Source organism: Ahaetulla prasina, chromosome 7 (genome assembly GCF_028640845.1).
Source record: "Ahaetulla prasina isolate Xishuangbanna chromosome 7, ASM2864084v1, whole genome shotgun sequence".
Taxonomy (NCBI): Eukaryota; Metazoa; Chordata; class Lepidosauria; order Squamata; family Colubridae; genus Ahaetulla; species Ahaetulla prasina.
In genome coordinates, this window is record NC_080545.1 from 95,614,622 (window position 1) to 95,634,113 (window position 19,492).

Below are 19,492 nucleotides of genomic sequence, written 5' to 3' on the forward strand. Positions count from 1 at the left end.
TAGCGTCCGACTCTGTTAGTCTGTTACTTAAGTTCTCTCCTTTTCTGAAGGCCTTTTCCTTTTGACGTGTGTGTGTGTGTGTGGGGGGGGGGGGGAGAGAGAGAGAGAGAGAAAGAGAGAGAGAGAGGGAGGGAGAGAAAGAGAGAGAGAGAGAGGATCAGATGCTGGCTCCTATTTGAGGAATGATGATTACTCAAGGAAAACCACTTGCTTTGCTCTGGGAATGATCTAAATACACCTGACAAATACCTGTGCTTGAAAAACAAGGGTGGAAAAGCACGTTGAGCAGTGTTTCTCCACCTCGGTGACTTTAAGACATGTGGACTTCAACTCCCAGAATTCCCCAGCCAGACACCCCTGTTCCCTGGATTAGTAAGAATATTGCCATGAAAGTAAATAATTTTCCAGCCTCTCTGCCCATCAACTAGGAGACTTCAGGTAGTCCTCAACTTATAACCATTTATTTAGTGACCATTTGAAGTCACGATGGGCCTGAAAAAGTGACTTTTGAGACAATTTTTCACATTTATGACCACTGTAGCATCCCCAACGTCATGTCATCAAAATTCAGATTGGATGGTGATTGGTTCATATTTATGACGGTTGCACTGTCCGGGAGGTCATATGATCCCCTTTTGGGACCTTCTGACAAGTAAAGCCTACCTACCTACCTACCTACCTACCTACCTAGCCTACCTACCTACCTAGTTACCATTTAGCTATCTACCTATGCCTGCCTGCCTATCTCTCTCTCTCTCTCTTCCCCCCCATCTCTCTCGTCCGTCTGTCTGTCTGTCTGTCTGTCTGTCTGTCTGTCTGTCTGTCTGTCTGTCTGTCTGTCTATCTGTCTATCTATCTATCTATCTATCTATCTATCTATCTATCTATCTATCTATCTATCTATCTATCTATCTATCTATCTATCTATCTATCTATCTATCTATCTATCTATCTATCTATCTATCTAGTAATCTGCCTTGGAAATACTCCAACGTGGAAGGGCAGAATGTCTGTTTTTAATTTCAATCCGCAAACACACATACACACCCCCTCCAAAAACAGCAGCCTTTCAATCGGTAGCGGCTGTATTCTCTTTCCTGGATTTTGGAAAGCGATCACAAAAAGACCCGTTCAAGTTCCAGTCCTGTGATCCCGACCTTAACCAGTGACTGTTCCCTGCTAAGTGCTCCTTTGCGCAATCGCGGGCCTCGCCCTTTGGCCCGTGGCACGGAAGAAGGTTGTGGCCGTGGCTAGCCTGGCCTCGCCACTCTCTCCCCTGCAGCTGGTCTCTTTATCCCCCCCCCCACAAAAAAATCCCTTGCTCCCCGTCTTCTGATTTCAGGGCACAGTCAAGTCTTCCTCTGGAGCTCACCTGCTGAATAGAATGAATCTAGCCAGGTAACTAACACTTGTCCGCAGCTGCATCCACAATAGCTTTCTCCCACTTGCATTAAAACTGGGGGGGGGGAGAAGATTTGGTCACGGGGCCCTAACTGTCTGAACACTGGTCCGATTCATCCCCCCCCACCCCGTGAGGGAGGAAGAGGGTCTCCGAGCAGGATCCCTTTACCGGCTGCCCCACCACAAATGGGGTGGACAAAATGGAAGGGGGTGGTGAGCGGCTGGGCCTGTAATGCAATCCCGCTGCCCGACAAGTCAATAAAGAGGCCCCTCCATCCTTCTCCAACCGCACAGAGAGAGTGCCAAGGTTAGGAGCAAACACAATTCGGATAGGCCTATACAGGGAACTTAATGAGCCCCATTATTTGGCTATTGTGGGCAAACACTATGAAACCAGTAATCTAAATTACCAAAGTCTGAATTCCCTGGTCGTTAAATGGCACACGGAGTTCAAAAGGAGCTGCATAATGGCGGCCTTCTTTACCCCTTTTAGAAGGGGGCTATTGTCCCGCCAAAAGACTAGAGGTAAGGTGAGCTCGTAAGCAATTTGGAGGATTTTTAGACCCAAGAGCAGCCTTGAAAAAGTACAGTGTCTGAACTGGGTTGTTGTTTTTTTTCCTTCTTTTTCTCCCTCCACCAATTGGCCACCATGGGAACAAAGTGGAAATACAAGGGGAAATTTTGGATAAATTTGCTCCCTTTTTTGTAATGGTACAGACTCCAAGGATTTGGGCCAGTAGCGGGTTTCAAATCCCGTCACTACTGTCTGGTTATAACTGTCTGGTTCGGTTCTGCAATCCAACAAGAAAGACACAGACTTCAGAGGATAATTAGAACTGCAGAAAAAATAATTGCTACCAACCTGCCTTCCATTGAGGACCTGTATACTGCACGAATCAAGAAGAGGGCCGTGAAAATATTTGCAGACCCCTCGCATCCTGGACATAAACTGTTTCAACTCCTACCCTCAAAACGACGCTATAGAGCACTGCACACCAGAACAACTAGACACAAGAACAGTTTTTTCCCGAAGGCCATCACTCTGCTAAACAAATAATTCCCTCAACACTGTCAGACTATTTACTGAATCTGCACTACTATTAATCGTTTCATAGTTCCCATCACCCATCTCCTTCCACTTATGACTGTATGACTATAACTTGTTGCTGGCAATCCTTATGATTTATATTGATATATTGACCATCAATTGTGTTGTAAAGGTTGTACCTTGATGAAGGTATCTTTTCTTTTATGTACACTGAGAGCATATGCACCAAGACAAATTCCTTGTGTGTCCAATCACACTTGGCCAATAAAAATTCTATTCTATTCTACCAGTTTGCTTGTGGGTGAGCATGAGCAACACTCTCTGAGCACATGCACAGAGATGTCCGGGCGGATGGGTGGAACCTCCCGCCGCCGCTACCCATTTGCCTGACCCGGGGCCAACTGGTAGCAACCCACCACTGGTCTGGGCAGGTCTCAAAAGTTTCCCACAGCACGTTTGAGGAGTGCTTTTTGAAGCCTATCCAGAGAGGTGGCCAGTTACCCACAAAACCCTCGTTGTTGCTGTTGGACCGGGTTAATATCTGGATAAGAGACCACCAGAAAATTCCAAGTCTCTAGGTTAGTGGAGACAGAAGAATAAGAAGAGAAAGAATAAGAAAAATCAAAGTATAAAGACCTGCAAATAGAAACAGAACAACTGTGGCAAAAGAAAGCAAAGATAATACTAATAGTCCTAGGCGCCTTGGGTGGAATCCCAAAACATCTGGAGCACCACTTGCATACCATTGGAATTGACAAAATCCCATCAGTCAATTGCAAAAGGCAGTTTTACTGAGAACAGCTTACATCCTGCGACGATACCTCTAACTCTATCAAACATCCACATCTGCTTATTCCCAGGTCCTTGGGAAGGACTCGATAGGTCCATAAAAAATGCCAAAGGCACTCTGAACATCTGGCTGACTGTGCCACCAGCCATAATAATAAATAGTAATAATTTATTTTATTTATTTATTTATTAAATTTTTATACCGCCCTTCTCCTGAAGGACTCAGGGCGGTGTACAGCCAAAGATAAAAAGTTGATATACATACAATTTAAAACCAAGATTTAAAACTAAGCAAATTACAAAAAGGCCAATATTAAAATTTTAAAATTTAAAAACCCTAAGATAATAATGCCTTGGGTGCAATCCCAAAACAACTGGAGCACCACTTGAACACCTTCGGAATTGACAAAATCACCATCGGTCAATTGCAAAAGATAGCTTGACTCAAAACAACTTACATCCTTGCAACGATCCTGCCTATCCCAGGTTCTTGGGAAGAACTTGATAGGCAGACAAAAATGCCAAATCCAGTCTAAACATCTGTCTGATCAAATGACATATCAAAATATATCATAATCGTCCACGTAAAAGAAATTAGCAATGTGTTAAAAGTGAATCACCGCAGGTGTTAAATTAGTGACATGATTGTTAAAAGAATCTCGGTTCTCCATTGACTTTGCTTGTCAGATGGTCGCAAAAGCGGATCACACGACCTGGGGACACTGCAACTACCAGAGACCACTTCTGCGCTGCTACCAAGAAAACTACAAGTGCATATATCCATGAAGCCACCAAGAAGTTTGACTTGAGGGCCTTACTAGTTTTGAAGTCTATTACGTTAGACCAGTGGTAGTCAACCTGGTCCCTACCGCCCACTAGTGGGCGTTCCAGCTTTCATGGTGGGTGGTAGGGGTTTTGTCCGATACTGAAGCACTTTCCTTTTTTTTTAAATTTAACTGACTTTTTAAAAAAGTGTCATAGCATTATTTAAAAACATTTTCATTAGGTTTTCATAAAATCCCCCGTGACAATTTAAATTTTGGAAAATATACTATTTGTATCGCCCACGCGTAAGTTTAGTTCACGTTATGCAAGTGAAACTAAATGGCGCTATAGTGCGATTGCAAACAAAAGAGCCTCGTCCCAGAATAGCTCGCGCATCTCCCCCCACACCACCCAGCTGTAACAGACAAGCAGAGCTGGTAGCCGGTGGCCCCCTCCCCCCAAACCTACTTTATAAATCATCATTACTGTGGAACCGGTGGACGGTTAGAAAATTTTACTACTAACGGAGATACAAAAATGGGCGGTAGGTATAAAAAGGTTGACTACCCCTGTTTTAGACCAACCTTGGCAACTTTTAAGACTTGTGGACTTCAACTCCCAGAATTCCTCAGCCAGCGAAGCTGGGAGCTGAAGTCCACAAGTCTTAAAAGTGTTGTGTCTCGTCCAATCTCACCTCAGCTGGGGTCTTATCTGCTTCCGAACACGGAGGAATGTCCTAGTATGCCTCCCGGCCCCAGCCCTGGCTCCATGCCCAGACAGGCTGAAGAGGAAGAAATACCTCCAGCCCCCAGCTCTGGCTCCATGCCCAGGCAAACGGAGCAACTAGACCCCTCCCCCTCCTCCACAGCATGTGAGCCTGAGGGAGGTCTATTACCAACAGCTGCCGACTGGAGTGACCCTCGCGTCAGAAGACTTGATAGGCGGAGGCAACAGAAGGAAGGGAGGGGCAGGCCGGGATAAGTGCTGAGTCATGGAGCCACACCCCATGGCCTATATAAAGGACCTGCTTTCTGGCATTCTCTGAGTCAGGCAAAGTCTAAACATATCTTGCTGAAGTCACTTTCTGGTCTCCTGCCTGCCCTGAGGACTTTGCTAGGACTTTGGCAGAGCTGCAGAGGCACGCCTGATTCGGATTTTCCTGACCCGGCCGTCAGTGGAGGAGTGGGACACGACAAAAAGTTGCCAAGGTTGGAGACCCGTTATAGATTACAGATGGTCTTCGTCTTACAACCAATCTTTTTGTGATCGCTCGACGTTACGACGCCACTGAAAAAAAGTGACTTATGAATGTTTTTCACGCGGATGACTGGTTGCAGCATCCCCGTGGGTCACGTGATCAAAATTCAGATGCTTGGCAACTGACATGTCTCTATGACAGTTTGCAGTGTTCCCGGGGTCGTGTGAGCCAACTTTTGCGACCTTCTGACGAGCAAAGTCAACAGGGAACCCAAAATCATCTGAACAATCACGTTACCAACTGAACAACTGCAGCGACTGGCTTAAGAACAGTGGCAAGAAAGGTCGTACAATGAGGCAGGCTTCACTTAACAACCGTCTTGCTTAGCGGTGGAAATTCGGGGCTCAACAGTGGTCCTAAGAACAAAGACTGCCTGTATAAAATGAGAGATGCAGAAAATTCATTTCCTGAGCCACATAGAAGCTGAAAACGGTCGTAGCCATTTTGGTGCAGTTTTGTTGCATGTCCCTCCCTCCCTCCCTCCCCCCCCTTTCTCTCTCCTTCCCTCTCTCTCTCTCTCTTTCTCTCTCTCTGGAAATGCTGTTAAACCACAGCAGTGCAGCCGTCGCAAAACGCTGCTGTGGATCAAAGGCTAGAAATCAGCTTCCGGACTGAGGGGGTTCTCAGGAAATATTCTGAGATTTTAGAAAATGATTTCCCTTGCGTTACGTGCAAGCTCTGGTGCGAGGTGTGTTCCCAGATGTTTTTGTTGCGTGTGTATGTGAGAACTACCACTATTGCTTTCCCTGAAGAGGGGAACCTCACTGTACGTTACGTTTTGGATTTTGGGGCACGGGGCAATTGCCATCTTGTCCTCCACTGTTTTGTTCAAGCGAATGTAGGTTTCTGAACATTTTCAATTTAGCCTCTGGGAACTCAACTTCAGTGCATGTTCAGCGATATCAATTTAAAATAAAAAAAAATCTAGGGGCTTTGTATTGTGTTTAATTTTTTTTTTTACATGCGAACTTGGCTTCCCCCCCTCCCAGCTTAGTGTTTTGGCTAGTTTATGGTTCAAAGAATGGTGTAAATGCCAAATATCGGGTGAATTCAGTAAGAAGGGAATAAAGGTAAAGGTAAAGGTTCCCCTCGCACATATGTGCTAATCGTTCCCGACTCTAGGGGGCGGTGCTCATCTCCGTTTCAAAGCCGAAGAGCCAGCGCTGTCCGAAGACGTCTCCGTGGTCATGTGGCCGGCATGACTCAATGCCAAAGGCGCACGGAACGCTGTTCCCTTCCCACCAAAGGTGGTCCCTATTTTTTCTACTTGCATTTTTTACGTGCTTTCGAAACTGCTAGGTTGGCAGAAGCTGGGACAAGTAACGGGAGCTCACCCCGTTAGATGGCAGCACTAGGGATTTGAACCGCTGAGCTGCTGACCTTTGGCTCGACAAGCTCAACGTCCTAGCCCCTGAGCCACCGTGTCCCTAAGAAGGGTTTCCCTAAGAAGGGTTTATTTCCCTAAGAGGTGCACCCGGAGGCTGCAGCTAGTCCAGAATGCAGCTGCGCAAGTAGTAACGGGAGCCACTTGTTGCTCCCATGTAACACCACTACTACGCAGTCTGCACTGGCTTCCTGTGGTCTTTCGGGTGCGCTTTAAGATTCTGGTTATCACCTTTAAAGCGCTCCATGGCTTAGGGCCTGGGTACTTACGGGACCGCCTGCTGTTACCTCATGCCTCCCACCGACCCGTACGCTCACACAGAGAGGGTCTTCTCAGGGTGCCGTCCGCCAAACAATGTCGGCTGGCGGCCCCCAGGGGTAGGGCCTTCTCTGTTCCAGCTCCTACGCTTTGGAACGAACTTCCCCCTGGTTTACGCCAAGTGTCTGATCTTCGGACTTTTCGCCGTGAGCTGAAAACGCATTTATTTATCCAAGCGGGACTGGATTAAAAGTTTTACTTAATTTTAACTGGGGTTAGTTATTAATTTTTAGGTAATGGGGTTTTATCATTTTAATTGTAATTTTAAATTTTGGCCTATTTAAATAAGTTTTTTAATTAATGTTTTATCTTGTATGATATTTGTATTTTATCGGGCTGTAAACCGCCCTGAGTCCTTCGGGAGATACGGCGGTATAAAAATTCGATTAAATAAATAAATAAATAAATAAATAAGAAGGGAATAGGCAGATGCAAATGCTGCATTTTTTTCCCCCACCCATTTGCTCTGTGAAAAATGGGTGTTATTATTTGGTGGAACAAACATGAGACAAAAAGTAGAGCTTGTACAAAGGTAAAATTAATTATAATAAATATAAACTAGGGACAAAGGCAAGCAAAACTTTAAAGAAGGCCTTGGAACACATGTGTGTATATATGCATGCGCACAAACACACACACACACACACACACACACACAGTGTTTTGTTACTAGTAGGTACTTTCTGACTGGGTGAATCTCAGCCCCCTTAGCAGCCATTTTGTAGTCAAAAAGGGACTTATTTTTTAACAGCATATTTACTTGATTTTTATCCCGTCTTTACTACTGTTTATAAATTACACAAGGCGGTGAACACACCTAATACTCCTTCCTCCTCCTCCTATTTTCCCCACAACAACAACCCTGTGAGGTGAGTTGGGCTGAGAGAAAGGGACTGGCCCAACGTCACCATATAGCTACAGGTAGTCCTCGACTTACGACCACAATTGAGCCCAGAACTTAGGTTGCTAAGTGAGGAATTCGTTAAGTGAGTTTTGCTCCATTTTACGGCTTTTCTCGCCACATTTGTTAAGTGAATCACTGCAGTTGTTAAGTGGGTTACACGGTTGTTAAGCGAATCTGGCCTCCCCGCTGAATTTACTTGTCAAAAGGTCGCAAAAAGGGGATCACATGACACCGGAACCCTGCAACCGTCATAAACATGAACAAGTTGCCAGGCATTTGTATGTAAACCACGTGACCACGGGGATGTTGCAAAGGTCGTACTTGTGAAAAACGGTCGTAAGTCCCTTTTTACAGTGCCGTTGTAACTTTGAACGGTCACTAAATGAACTGGTGTAAGTCAAGGGCTACCTGTACAGACACCATCATATAATAGTCAAATATATACCGTGTTCCCCCCAAAATAAGACCCTGTCTTATACTTTTTTGAACCCCGAAATAAGTGCGTGGCCTTATTTTCAGGGAGGTCTTATTCTGTTGGGGCGCGTGGAGCAAGACGGGGCTCCTCTTGCCGTCTTACCTGATTTCCAGCTCTGTCTCCCTAACCCTAACGGGAGGAAATGGCGGGGACCGGCTGCGCATGCGTTTAAATATTTTCGGGGAGGGCTTATTTTGGGGGGAGGGCTTATTTTCGGGAAAACACGGTATGATCGAGCTCAGTATCTGTATATGCTACAGTTGGGTGTTCTTCACACTTCTATGAGATAAACTACAATCTCCAAATTCCAAGCCATCAGTTAAGCAAAAGCGGGTCCAATTAATGAATTAATTTTACAATTAATTTATTTTGAACCTGGAGTCCTCTGAAAGACTGTTCCTTGTTCCAAATCTTTTGCATGAATCCAGCAGCCCATAGCAGCCTACCAAAACTGTCACCGCAAGTTCATGAATGGGGATTTTATACAATCTCATCAAGTAAAGGGCATTTATCAGTCCATAAATGCGATAACCCATTTGGAAATAAAACAGTGCAGGCAAGGATTCTCAAATCCTACTGGCAACTGAAGCTAACACACCTTTTTCTACATAATTAATCATAAATGTTTCCCTTTAGACTCTAAATTACAGTAGTAATCTTCTGACTTAATAACAACAACATACCCAGGATGGCAAGATCCATCAAATCATATAAAAGTAACTGCAGATTCCTTAGAAACCCAGTAGACCGAAATCCTCAATCTGTTAAAGGAGGAGATCTTTCACAACAAATTAAATAAAGCAATTTATTGAAGCTCAAATTGGAGATAAAATAGATTCGTCGTTGACCTTTATTCATTTACAGAACAAATTTAGCTCTAATTACATTAGAATGGAATCCAATAAAGTTCTTCTAATGTGACATTTACGCCAGTATTGCTGTACTTGTTTACTACAAAGGCAATAGAGATTCTGTGATTATAATCTATTTTTTTCCACTTGGTTTTATTGTGAAGTCAAAGCACTTGCAAGAAACTGGTGTTTGAAATTTAAAACTTCTCATAGATCTTTTCAAACTCGCTTTAGATATAGAAGAACCCGACTCGACAATCCGGTCCACCTGACCGGAATATACATTTAAATTGGTTGAAAAGTTTCTTTTAAAATGTGAATGCATGTGTACTGTATATATTTGTATGTAGAAGACTTTTCCAAGGAGGGAGGAAACAGGATTCTTAAGTAGTTATAGAGAATCAATTATTTAGATGGATCTGCTCATGAATGAAACAAGGCATCTCAAAAATATTTATTTTTACTAAATTGTACACATAGATCCATCCAAGTGTACAATCTGTCGTATCTTGGCAGAGTCATTGGAAAAGAGGACGAATGTGTTTTCCAAACATTACACACAAAACGTCTATAGAAACATATGCAAATACTCATATTAAAGATAATTAGCCAATAATTTCACTGTCTGAATATTGATTCAAATTGGTATCTGAATAAATAAACAGACGTTTATTGCCCCGAGAGTTATGCTTGTTCAAACCAATGTAGGCTCAAAAATATCGTTTATCCGATAGGGTGATAGAGGGAGCTTCGCGTAGCTCCCGTGTAACACTGCTCCTGCGCAGACTGCACTGGCTACCTGTGGCCTTTCGGGTGCACTTTTAAGGTTTTGGTTACTACCTTTAAAGCTCTCCATGGCTTAGGGCCTGGGTACTTACGGGACCGCCTGCTGTTACCTCATGCCTCCCACCGACCCGTACGCTCGCACAGAGAGGGACTTCTCAGGGTGCCGTCCGCCAAGCAATGTCGGCTGGCGGCCCCCAGGGGAAGATCCTTTTCTGTGGGGGCTCCCACCCTCTGGAACGAACTTCCCCCGGGTTTACGCCAAATACCTGACCTTCGGACCTTCCGCCGCGAATTGAAAACACATCTATTTATTCGCGCGGGGCTGGCGTAAATTTTATTGGTTTTAAATTTCTATTATTAATTTTAAGGGTTTTTTTAGTTTTATATATTTTAAAGTTTTTAGGCCAACTATATAATAAGTTTTTTAATTTGTATTTTAATTGTATATTGTACCGTTTTGTTTTATCTTGGCTGTACACCGCCCTGAGTCCTTCGGGAGAAGGGCGGTATAAAAATTGAATAAATAATAATAAATAATAATAATAATAATGTCCAATACAGTCGGCTTACCATCACAATTGAGCTCAACATAGCCGTGGCTAAGCGAGACAGCTGTTAAGTGAGTTTTGCCTCATTTTATGACCTTCCTCGCCACCGTTGTTAAGTGAATCACTGCAGCAACACGCTTGTTAAGCGAATCTGGCTTCCCCAGTGAGTTTGTTTGTCAGAAGGTCGCAAAAGGGGGATCACATGACCCTGGGACACTGCAACTGTCATAACTATCAGCCAGTTCCCAAGCATCCGAATATATGAGGAGGAGGCTGCAACAGTTGTAAATGCAAAAAACAGCCACAGGGCCACTGTAATTTCAAACGGTCACTAAACGAATGGATGTAAGTTGAGGACTCTCCGGTAAAGATGTTTCCTTTTATAAGGAAGGCTAGGCTTTTTTGAAACATAGTCACATACTCACATTTGAACATATAATTGGGCAGTATAGATACTGGACAATACACAAAAGAGAAAAGATTTTGATATAATTTGAGTGTCAAAGGGATTAATGAGACCTGAAAAAAATGGAGATCCACAGACTGACTTGCTGGGGTTAAACTGCCAAGCAGACCTTGAATTTTAAAGCAATTGCTTACCTGTTTCTCAGTGTAAAGATTTTTTCAGAATGCCTACAAGAAAACTCCCAAACCACAAAGGCTCCATAAACACGTCACCTTGAGTGGTTGCCAAAGCAGAAAGACTATAAATCAAATCAAATAATAATAATAGTAAAATAGAAAGCAATAGACCCACAGCAGACAACAGACACAACGGGTGCCAAAAACGTCTTGGGCGTACCCTCTAATAATTTAAGATTTCCCAACCGTGGCGACTTTAAGACGCGGGAACTTCAACTCCCAGAACTCCCTCGGCCAGCCATGCTGGCTGGGGAATTCTGGGAGTTGAAGTCCATGTGTCTTAAAAACACCAAGGTTCTAATTTTAGTGCCTTTTTCAAAAACCGGCCAGGGCACCCAACAGATTTTATCCAGACAGTCACCGAGAATCGAAAACCGACTCGAAGGCGCACGAGCACAGGATTAAAATAATAATAATAAATCTCCATTTGCTGCTCTTAGTCCAAACGGAAAAGCCAAAATACTGAGCGAAAAAAGTCACCTTTATTATCCACACGGAAAGGTTCTGCAGCTCAGGATTGATGGACCTTAATAGAAACTGTCTACTGGAGGTGCAAATACATTTATCTCTTTCTACTGATTTGATGCAAACAATTTCAACTTCCCTTCTTTTGGGGGCACACATAAATCCCTCAACCTGTTTCTCCTCGGTATTATTTAGAGGGGAAAAGCGAACAATTTTATGGGTTTTTTCCCTTCCTCTTTTCTCCCCCTCCTCAAACAATGATCTTTTTTCCAGAGGGATGGAGATATATACATACATACATACATACATACATACATATATATATATATATATATATGTAGGTCTTGGCATATATATATATATATATATATATACATACATACATACATACATACATACATACATATATACACACACGTTTTCTGAGGTTTTCGCGGGTGTTTGTATGTAGGTCTTTGGTTATTCAGGTTTTCTCCCGCGTAAAATTGGAAGTGTCTTGGCGATGTTTCGACGAAGTCTCATTCGTCATCTTCAGGCTGGTGTTTATTGCTTCGTGCTTCTAGGAGCAAATAGAAGCATGAAGCTCCTAGAAGCACGAAGGAGACAGAATAATAGAGTTGGAACGGACCTTGGAAGTCTTCTAGTCCAACCCCCTGCCCAGGCAGGGAACCCTACACCACTTCAGACAAAGGGTTATCCAACATCTTCTTAAAAACTTCCACTGTTGGAGCATTCACAACTTCTGGAGGCAAGTTGTTCCGCTGGTTAATTGTTCTAACCATCAGGAAATTTCTCCTTAATTCTAGGTTGCTTCTCTCATTGATTAGTTTCCATCTGTTGCTTCTTGTTCTACCCTCAGGTGCTTTGGCCTGACTCCCTCTTCTTTGTGGCAGCCCCTGAGATATTGGAACACTGCTATCATGTCTCCCCTAGTCCTTTTTTTCACTAGACAAGACATACCCAGTTCCAGCAATTGTTCTTTATATGTTTTGGCCTTCAATCCCCTAATCATCCTTGTTGCTCTTCGCTGCACTCTTTCTAGAGTCTCAACATCTTTTTTTTTTTTTTTACATCGTGGGGATTCTAGAGTAGACCCTATAAACGATATATGGCTTCCTTTCTGAGCAAGGGGTTGGACTAGAAGACCTCCAAGATCCCTTCCAACTCTGTTATTCTGTTCACTTGGTGGTCTCCATGAGGTTCCAGAAATTCCAATCAATTGATTCTGAGAGGCCCCTATTATCATGCTTTTACTGGGGAACTTCTCCTTCTCCATCCCTCATGTCCAATCAGGCAATTTTTCATTTTGAAAGATTTCCCCCCCCCCCTTTTACTCAAACACTGGAGTTGTCTTCCAGGTTGTTTCTCCCTCTTCTTGCCTGCATATATTTGGTGTGGAATAAGAATGTTGCAAGACTCCTAAATAGCAAAGATAGTTTTCCGACCATCCATACCTCAACAATGCTCTCATTAAGACTCCAAAAACAACTTCCTACTCCAACAGCCGGATGATCTCATTTTGGCAGGCGATGCTTATCCAGCAGGCATAACAATCTGACAGATTTAAAAACCTGGGCAGAGCTGCAGATGCTTTGAAAGACGATTGTATGGCTCTACGGGGGACCCCCAAGACAGCACTTATATACAGGCAGTCCTCGACTTATGACAGTTCGCTTAGTCCAGGGGTGTCAAACTCAAGGATCCGGCCCGCGGAGCGCTTAGATCGGGCCCGTGGGGCTGCCTTGGAAACAGCAAAGGTACCAACCCAAGGCGCCTCTGCCGGGGAAACCTTTTCGCTGGCAGAGCGCTCGGGTCACCATAGGTGCCTGACACAAATGACGTCAAGCTGGCCACGCCCACCCTGGCCACACCCACCCCAGCTCCCGGAGGTCAGACACAACCCTGATGTGACCCTCAATGAAATCGAGTTTTACACCCTTGGCCTAGTCCTTTGCGAAGTAAAATTCTGTGAATTTTGTCCTATTTTAGGACTTTTCTTGTGACAGTTGTTTGTTAGTAACACGGTTGTAAAGCGATTCTGGCTTCCCTCATTGACTTTGCTTGTCAGAAGGTCGCAAAATTTATTTATTTATTTAATTAAACTTTTATACCGCCCTTCTCCGAAAGACTCAGGGCGGTGTACAGCCTACATTAAAACAATTTATATACACACTAAAATAACAATTAAAAAACTTATTCAATAAAAGGCCGAAATTAAAACCGTCCAATTGACCATATAAAATACCCAATTAAATTACACATTAAAAAATTTAAAATTTAAAATTTAGAATTTAAAAATCAGGCCAGTCCCGCTTGGATAAATAAATAAGTTTTCAGTTCCCAGCGAAAGGTCCGAAGGTCAGGCAGTTGGCGTAAACCGGGGGGAAGTTCATTCCAGAGAGTAGGTGCTCCCACAAAGAAGGCCCTTCCCCTGGGGGCCGCCAGCCGGCACTGCTTGGCGGACGGCACCCTGAGAAGACCTTCTCTGTGAGAGCGTACAGGTCGGTGGGAGGCATGTGGTAACAGCAGGCGGTCCCGTAAGTACCCAGGCCCTAAGCCATGGAGCGCTTTGAAGGTGGTAACCAAAACCTTGAAGCGCACCCGGAAGACCACAGGTAGCCAGTGCAGACTGCGCAGGAGTGGTGTTACCCGGGAGCAACGTGGTGCTCCCTCAATCACCTGCGCAGCTGCATTCTGGACTAGCTGAAGTCTCCGAGTGCACTTCAGGGGTAGCCCCATGTAGAGAGCATTGCAATAATCCAGACGAGAAAGGGGATTGCATGACCCCGGGACCCTCCAACGATTGTAAATCTGAAAAACGGTCGTAACACACATTTTTCAGTGCCGTTGTAACTTTTGAACTATCGTTAAACGAATAGTTATAAACCGAGAAGTACCCGTATATCATTTTCTGAAGCTGTGAAATGTAAAATGTATGTTTCACCTGTCCAATCCCTGATCCTGAGGGAAGGGTCAAGGGCATCATCAGTCTGGAATCCCTTCGTGCCCACAAGCGACTGAAGTCCAGCCCACCTTGAACTCCTCTGATTCTTATCTACCGCCAGTTTGCTTTGACCCTTAGTAGTTCAGATTCTTGTAGAGAGCTTTAGCGTGCAATATATAGGTTTATTGCATGAGAACTGCCGGAACTCCCGATTTCCTGCGCTCGACACCTGAGGAACCATCTCACTCCAACGAGATTGGCTTGCTCCCCTTGTGATGGCCGAAGAGGGATGTTGTGGACCACATTGGCCAAGGAAATTCTTCTGGCGGGATAGAGAGAAGGGCCTTTTTTGCTGTGGCTTCTGGAATATCGTAGCCCTTAGGTGAGATTTGTCTCCACCCTCTTAGTCTTCTGGAAGGGCCTTGCGCCTAGCTCTGCTGACTGGCCTGGGGTCCCGATAGGGGCATGTCATACTGGAAATGGTTAGTGGATTAAATAGAAGATCCCCTCTCTGCCCCTCCTCCCCCAGATTCTTAGCTATTTCTTTGTTAATTTTTAACGTATTTATTGTTTTATTGTTTAATCTTACTCTTTAAGGTCGACTCAGCCTTCCAGCCTTCCGAGGTCGGTAAAATGAGGACCCCGTTTATTGGGGGGCAATATGCTGACTCTGTAAACCGCTTAGTGAGGGCTGTAAAAGCTCTAAGTCTAAGTGCTAGATGACCAGGCTGAGCCCGAGGGAAGGGTCAAACATGTCATAAGTCTTGAGTCCCTTTGTGTCCACGAGAGATTTAAGTCAGCTCTCCTTGAATTTGTTGCCAATTTGCCTTACACCTAGTAGTTCGGATCTTGTATGGTGCTTTAGCGTACCATAAACCTATTTATTCATTTGAACTGCCTGGACTCCTGATTTCCTGCGCTTGACAATTGTTTGATTGGATTGTAAGCCATCCGGAATCATGTGACGCTGAGATGGCTGGTGATTAAATTTAATAAACAAATAAATTTTTAAAAAATCCAACCCACATTTTCTACCGTTGCATTGCTATTACTTGTTTTTATCTTTTTTTTTAGAAGCCAGTACTGACTAAACAAAGGGCTTATAAAATGCCAGAGATAAATATAACATTAACACGTACATGTATACGCTATTCAATCCAAGCCATTGTATCAAATGATACTATTAAAGAATATCTCATTTTCGGAGATCAACTCTCGATGAAATAATAGCGACTATTTTTGTTCAATGTCATAAGCCGCCAATTATACAGTCAAGTTCATGTGCCATTTTTAAGCAAATCGCGGTTAGCGGTCTGGATTCCAAAACATTATTCCTTAAGCCTTTTAAAGTTTTGTTTAGTGCCCTTGAACGCGAAACACAGGAAGACAAACAAAAAGTCTTAATCTTGCCCATACAATCGTGAAACGGGGATTATGCCCTTGGGTAGTTTAAAGGCTTTATATTTAATTGCAATTTTTTTCTTTAAAAAATGTGTTAATTATCATGGCAACCAATGTTCAGGAAATAAATTCATTAGGAAAAATGATGCAGTCTATTAAATGGATTTTGCCACAAGCAGAGGAAACTATACCCACCAAGACTTGATCAAATGGGTTATTTCATACTTACATTTTGTCCTGACCACCCACTCGCAGTGTCAGCCGGGGAATCACAGGAGACGGGGCCAGGATAACGGGTTCGATTTTGATCTGCTAAAGGTAACAGATTCCAATGTTAAAATGGGGTATTGGCTATAGAGAAATGTTTTCATGTTGTGTTGGATTGGGCAAAGCAAGGGGTTTCCAAAGTTGGCAACTTTAAAGACTTGGGGACTTGGGGAAAAAATAATTGCTACCAACCTGCCTTCCATTGAGGACCTGTATACTTCACGAATCAAGAAGAGGGCCGTGAAAATATTTACAGACCCCTCGCATCCTGGATATAAACTGTTTCAACTCCTACCCTCAAAACGACGCTATAGAGCACTGCACACCAGAACAACTAGACACAAGGACAGTTTTTTCCCGAAGGCCATCACTCTGCTAAACAAATAATTCCATCAACACTGTCAAACTATTTACTGAATCTGCACTACTATTAATCTTCCCATAGTTCCCATCACCAATCTCTTTCCATTTATGACTGTATGACTATAACTTGTTGCTGGCAATCCTTATGATTTATATTGATATATTGACCATCAATTGCGTTTTAAATGTTGTACCTTGATAAACGTATCTTTTCTTTTATGTACACTGAGAGCATATGCCCCAAAGACAAATTCCTTGTGTGTCCAATCACACTTGGCCAATAAAAAAAAATAAAAAAATAAAAATTCTATTCTTCCAATTCCCAGAATCGACTCAAGGTCTGTAAAGGTGAGGAGGGAACAAAACACCTGAGGGCAGGTCACGAAGCAATGGGTGGAAACTAATCAATGAGGGACACAACCTAGAACTAAGGAGAAATTTTCCAACAGAACAATTAATCAGTGGAACAACTTGCCTCCAGAAGTTGCGAAGGCTCCAACACTGGAAGTTTTAAGATGTTGGATAACCATTTGTCAGAAGTGGTGTAGTGTTTCCTGCCTAAGCAGGGGGTTGGACTAGAAGACCTCCAAGATCCCTTCCAACTCTGCTATTCTATTCTATTCTATTCTATTCTATTCTATTCTATTCTATTCTATTCTATTCTATTCTATTCTAGTCTAGTCTAGTCTAGTCTAATCTAGTCTAGTCTACTCTACTCTACTCTACTCTATGTACAGGTACCCCTTGACTTGCAACAGTTCATTTGTTATGTGAAAGCATCTCCATCACAAAAGAAACAGGTGTGTGAATGCATAAGTTAGTCCTCGACGTATGACCACAATTGAGCCCCAAATTTCTATTCCTACGCGAGACAGTTGTTCAGTCAGCTTTGTCCTGTTTTACGACCTTTCTCGCCGCGGCGGTTAAGCGAACCGCTGTAGCGGTTCAGTTAGTAACACGGTTGTTAAAACTGAATCAGGCTTCCCTGTCGACTTTGCTTGTCGTAAGGTTGCAAAAGGGGACCGCGTGACCCCGGGACCGTCATAAATATGTGCCCAGTTGCCAAGCGGTTGAATTTTAGTCACGTGACTACGGGGGATGCCGCAACGGCCATAAAGTGTGAAAAACGGTCAGAAATCACTTTTTTCAGTGCCGTTGTAACTCCAGACGGTCGCTAAACAAATGGATGTAAGTCGAGGACTATCTATATATTAAAGAAAATATAAATTTGGGTGTCCATGAAGAAGACCAGAAGCAATTTGTATGCAAATTGTATACATGCATATATCCGAACTAGACTGTGTTGTTTTTCTTTGTCATATAATATATGTGGGTATATCCATAATTATGTATGTATGTATGTACCGGTATTTATTTATTTACTTATTTTGGTTATGTGGTGTATATTGGAGGTGGTGACCCTTTGAGAGCTGTATGCAATGAAATTTCATTATAATGTATGCCGATTATTAGTCACAATAAAGTTATTCTATTCCATTCCATTCTATTCAGGGTGGGTGTCAAATTTTTTTACTACCAGTTCTGTGGGTGTGGCTTGGTGGGCGTGGCAGGGGAAGGATACTGCAAAATCCCCATTTCCTCCCGATCAGCTGGGACTCGGGAGGCAGAGAATAGATGTGGGCAGGGCCAGTCAGAATTTTTACTACCAGTTTTTTTTTTTTTGAATTTATATCCCGCCCTTCTCCGAAGACTCAGGGCGGCTTACATTGTGTCAAGCAATAGTCTTCATCCATTTGTATATTATATACAAAGTCAACTTTATTGCCCCCAACAATCTGGGTCCTCATTTTACCTACCTTATAAAGGATGGAAGGCTGAGTCAACCTTGGGCCTGGTGAAACTTGAACTTGCAGTAATTGCAAGCAGCTGTGTTAATAACAGACTGTCTTAGCAGTCTGAGCCACCAGCCACTGAACTACTCAAAATTTCCACTACCGGTTCTCCAGAACTTGTCAGAACCTGCTGAAACCCACCTCTGGTTCCATTCCATTCCACTCCATTCCATTAATTTAAATGGACAGTGTGTGTGTGTGTGTGTGTATATATACTTTCCATACTTCCACCTCTCACAATACTTGACAACACAGTATCAACAGTAGAAACCTTCAAATTTCTGGGTTCTATCATATCGCAAGATCTCAAATGGATAGCTAACATCAAAAACATCATTAAAAAAGGACAACAAAGAATGTTCTTTCTGCGCCAACTCAGTAAGCTCAAACTGCCCAAGGAGCTGCTGATCCAGTTCTACAGAGGAATTATTGAGTCTGTCATTTGCACCTCTATAACTGTCTGGTTCGGTTCTGCAACCCAACAAGAAAAACACAGACTTCAGAGGATAATTAGAACTGCAGAAAAAATAATTGCTACCAACTTGCCTTCCATTGAGGACCTGTATACTGCACGAATCAAGAAGAGGGCCGTGAAAATATTTGCAGATCCTCGCATCCTGGACATAAACTGTTTCAACTCCTACCCTCAAAACGACGCTATAGAGCACTGCACACCAGAACAACTAGACACAAGAACAGTTTTTCCTCAAGGCCATCGCTCTGCTAAACAAATAATTCCCTCAACACTGTCAGACTATTTACTGAATCTGCACTACTATTAATCGTTTCATAGTTCCCATCACCAATCTCTTTCCACTTATGACTGTATGACTATAACTTGTTGCTGGCAATCCTTATGATTTATATTGATATATTGATCATCAATTGTGTTGTAAATGTTGTACCTTGATGAACGTATCTTTTCTTTTATGTACACTGAGAGCATATGCACCAAGACAAATTCCTTGTGTGTCCAATCACACTTGGCCAATAAAATTCTATTCTATTCTATTCTATTGACGAAGTCTCA

The 19,492-nt window shown here is 43.2% G+C and overlaps 1 protein-coding gene across 2 annotated transcripts in view; it reads right to left on the minus strand.

Annotated features, from left to right (window-relative positions):
- Positions 1-19,492, minus strand: part of TAF3 (TATA-box binding protein associated factor 3) — a 200,005-nt gene that overhangs the window by 41,289 nt on the left and 139,224 nt on the right. Inside the window, exon 4 of one of the 2 annotated variants that reach the window (XM_058190389.1) lies at positions 16,209-16,288. In XM_058190389.1, the coding sequence (XP_058046372.1) occupies positions 16,209-16,288 (80 nt within the window). Of the gene's footprint in view, positions 1-16,208; positions 16,292-19,492 lie in introns of both variants that reach the window. The other variant, XM_058190388.1, reaches the window with a different exon arrangement.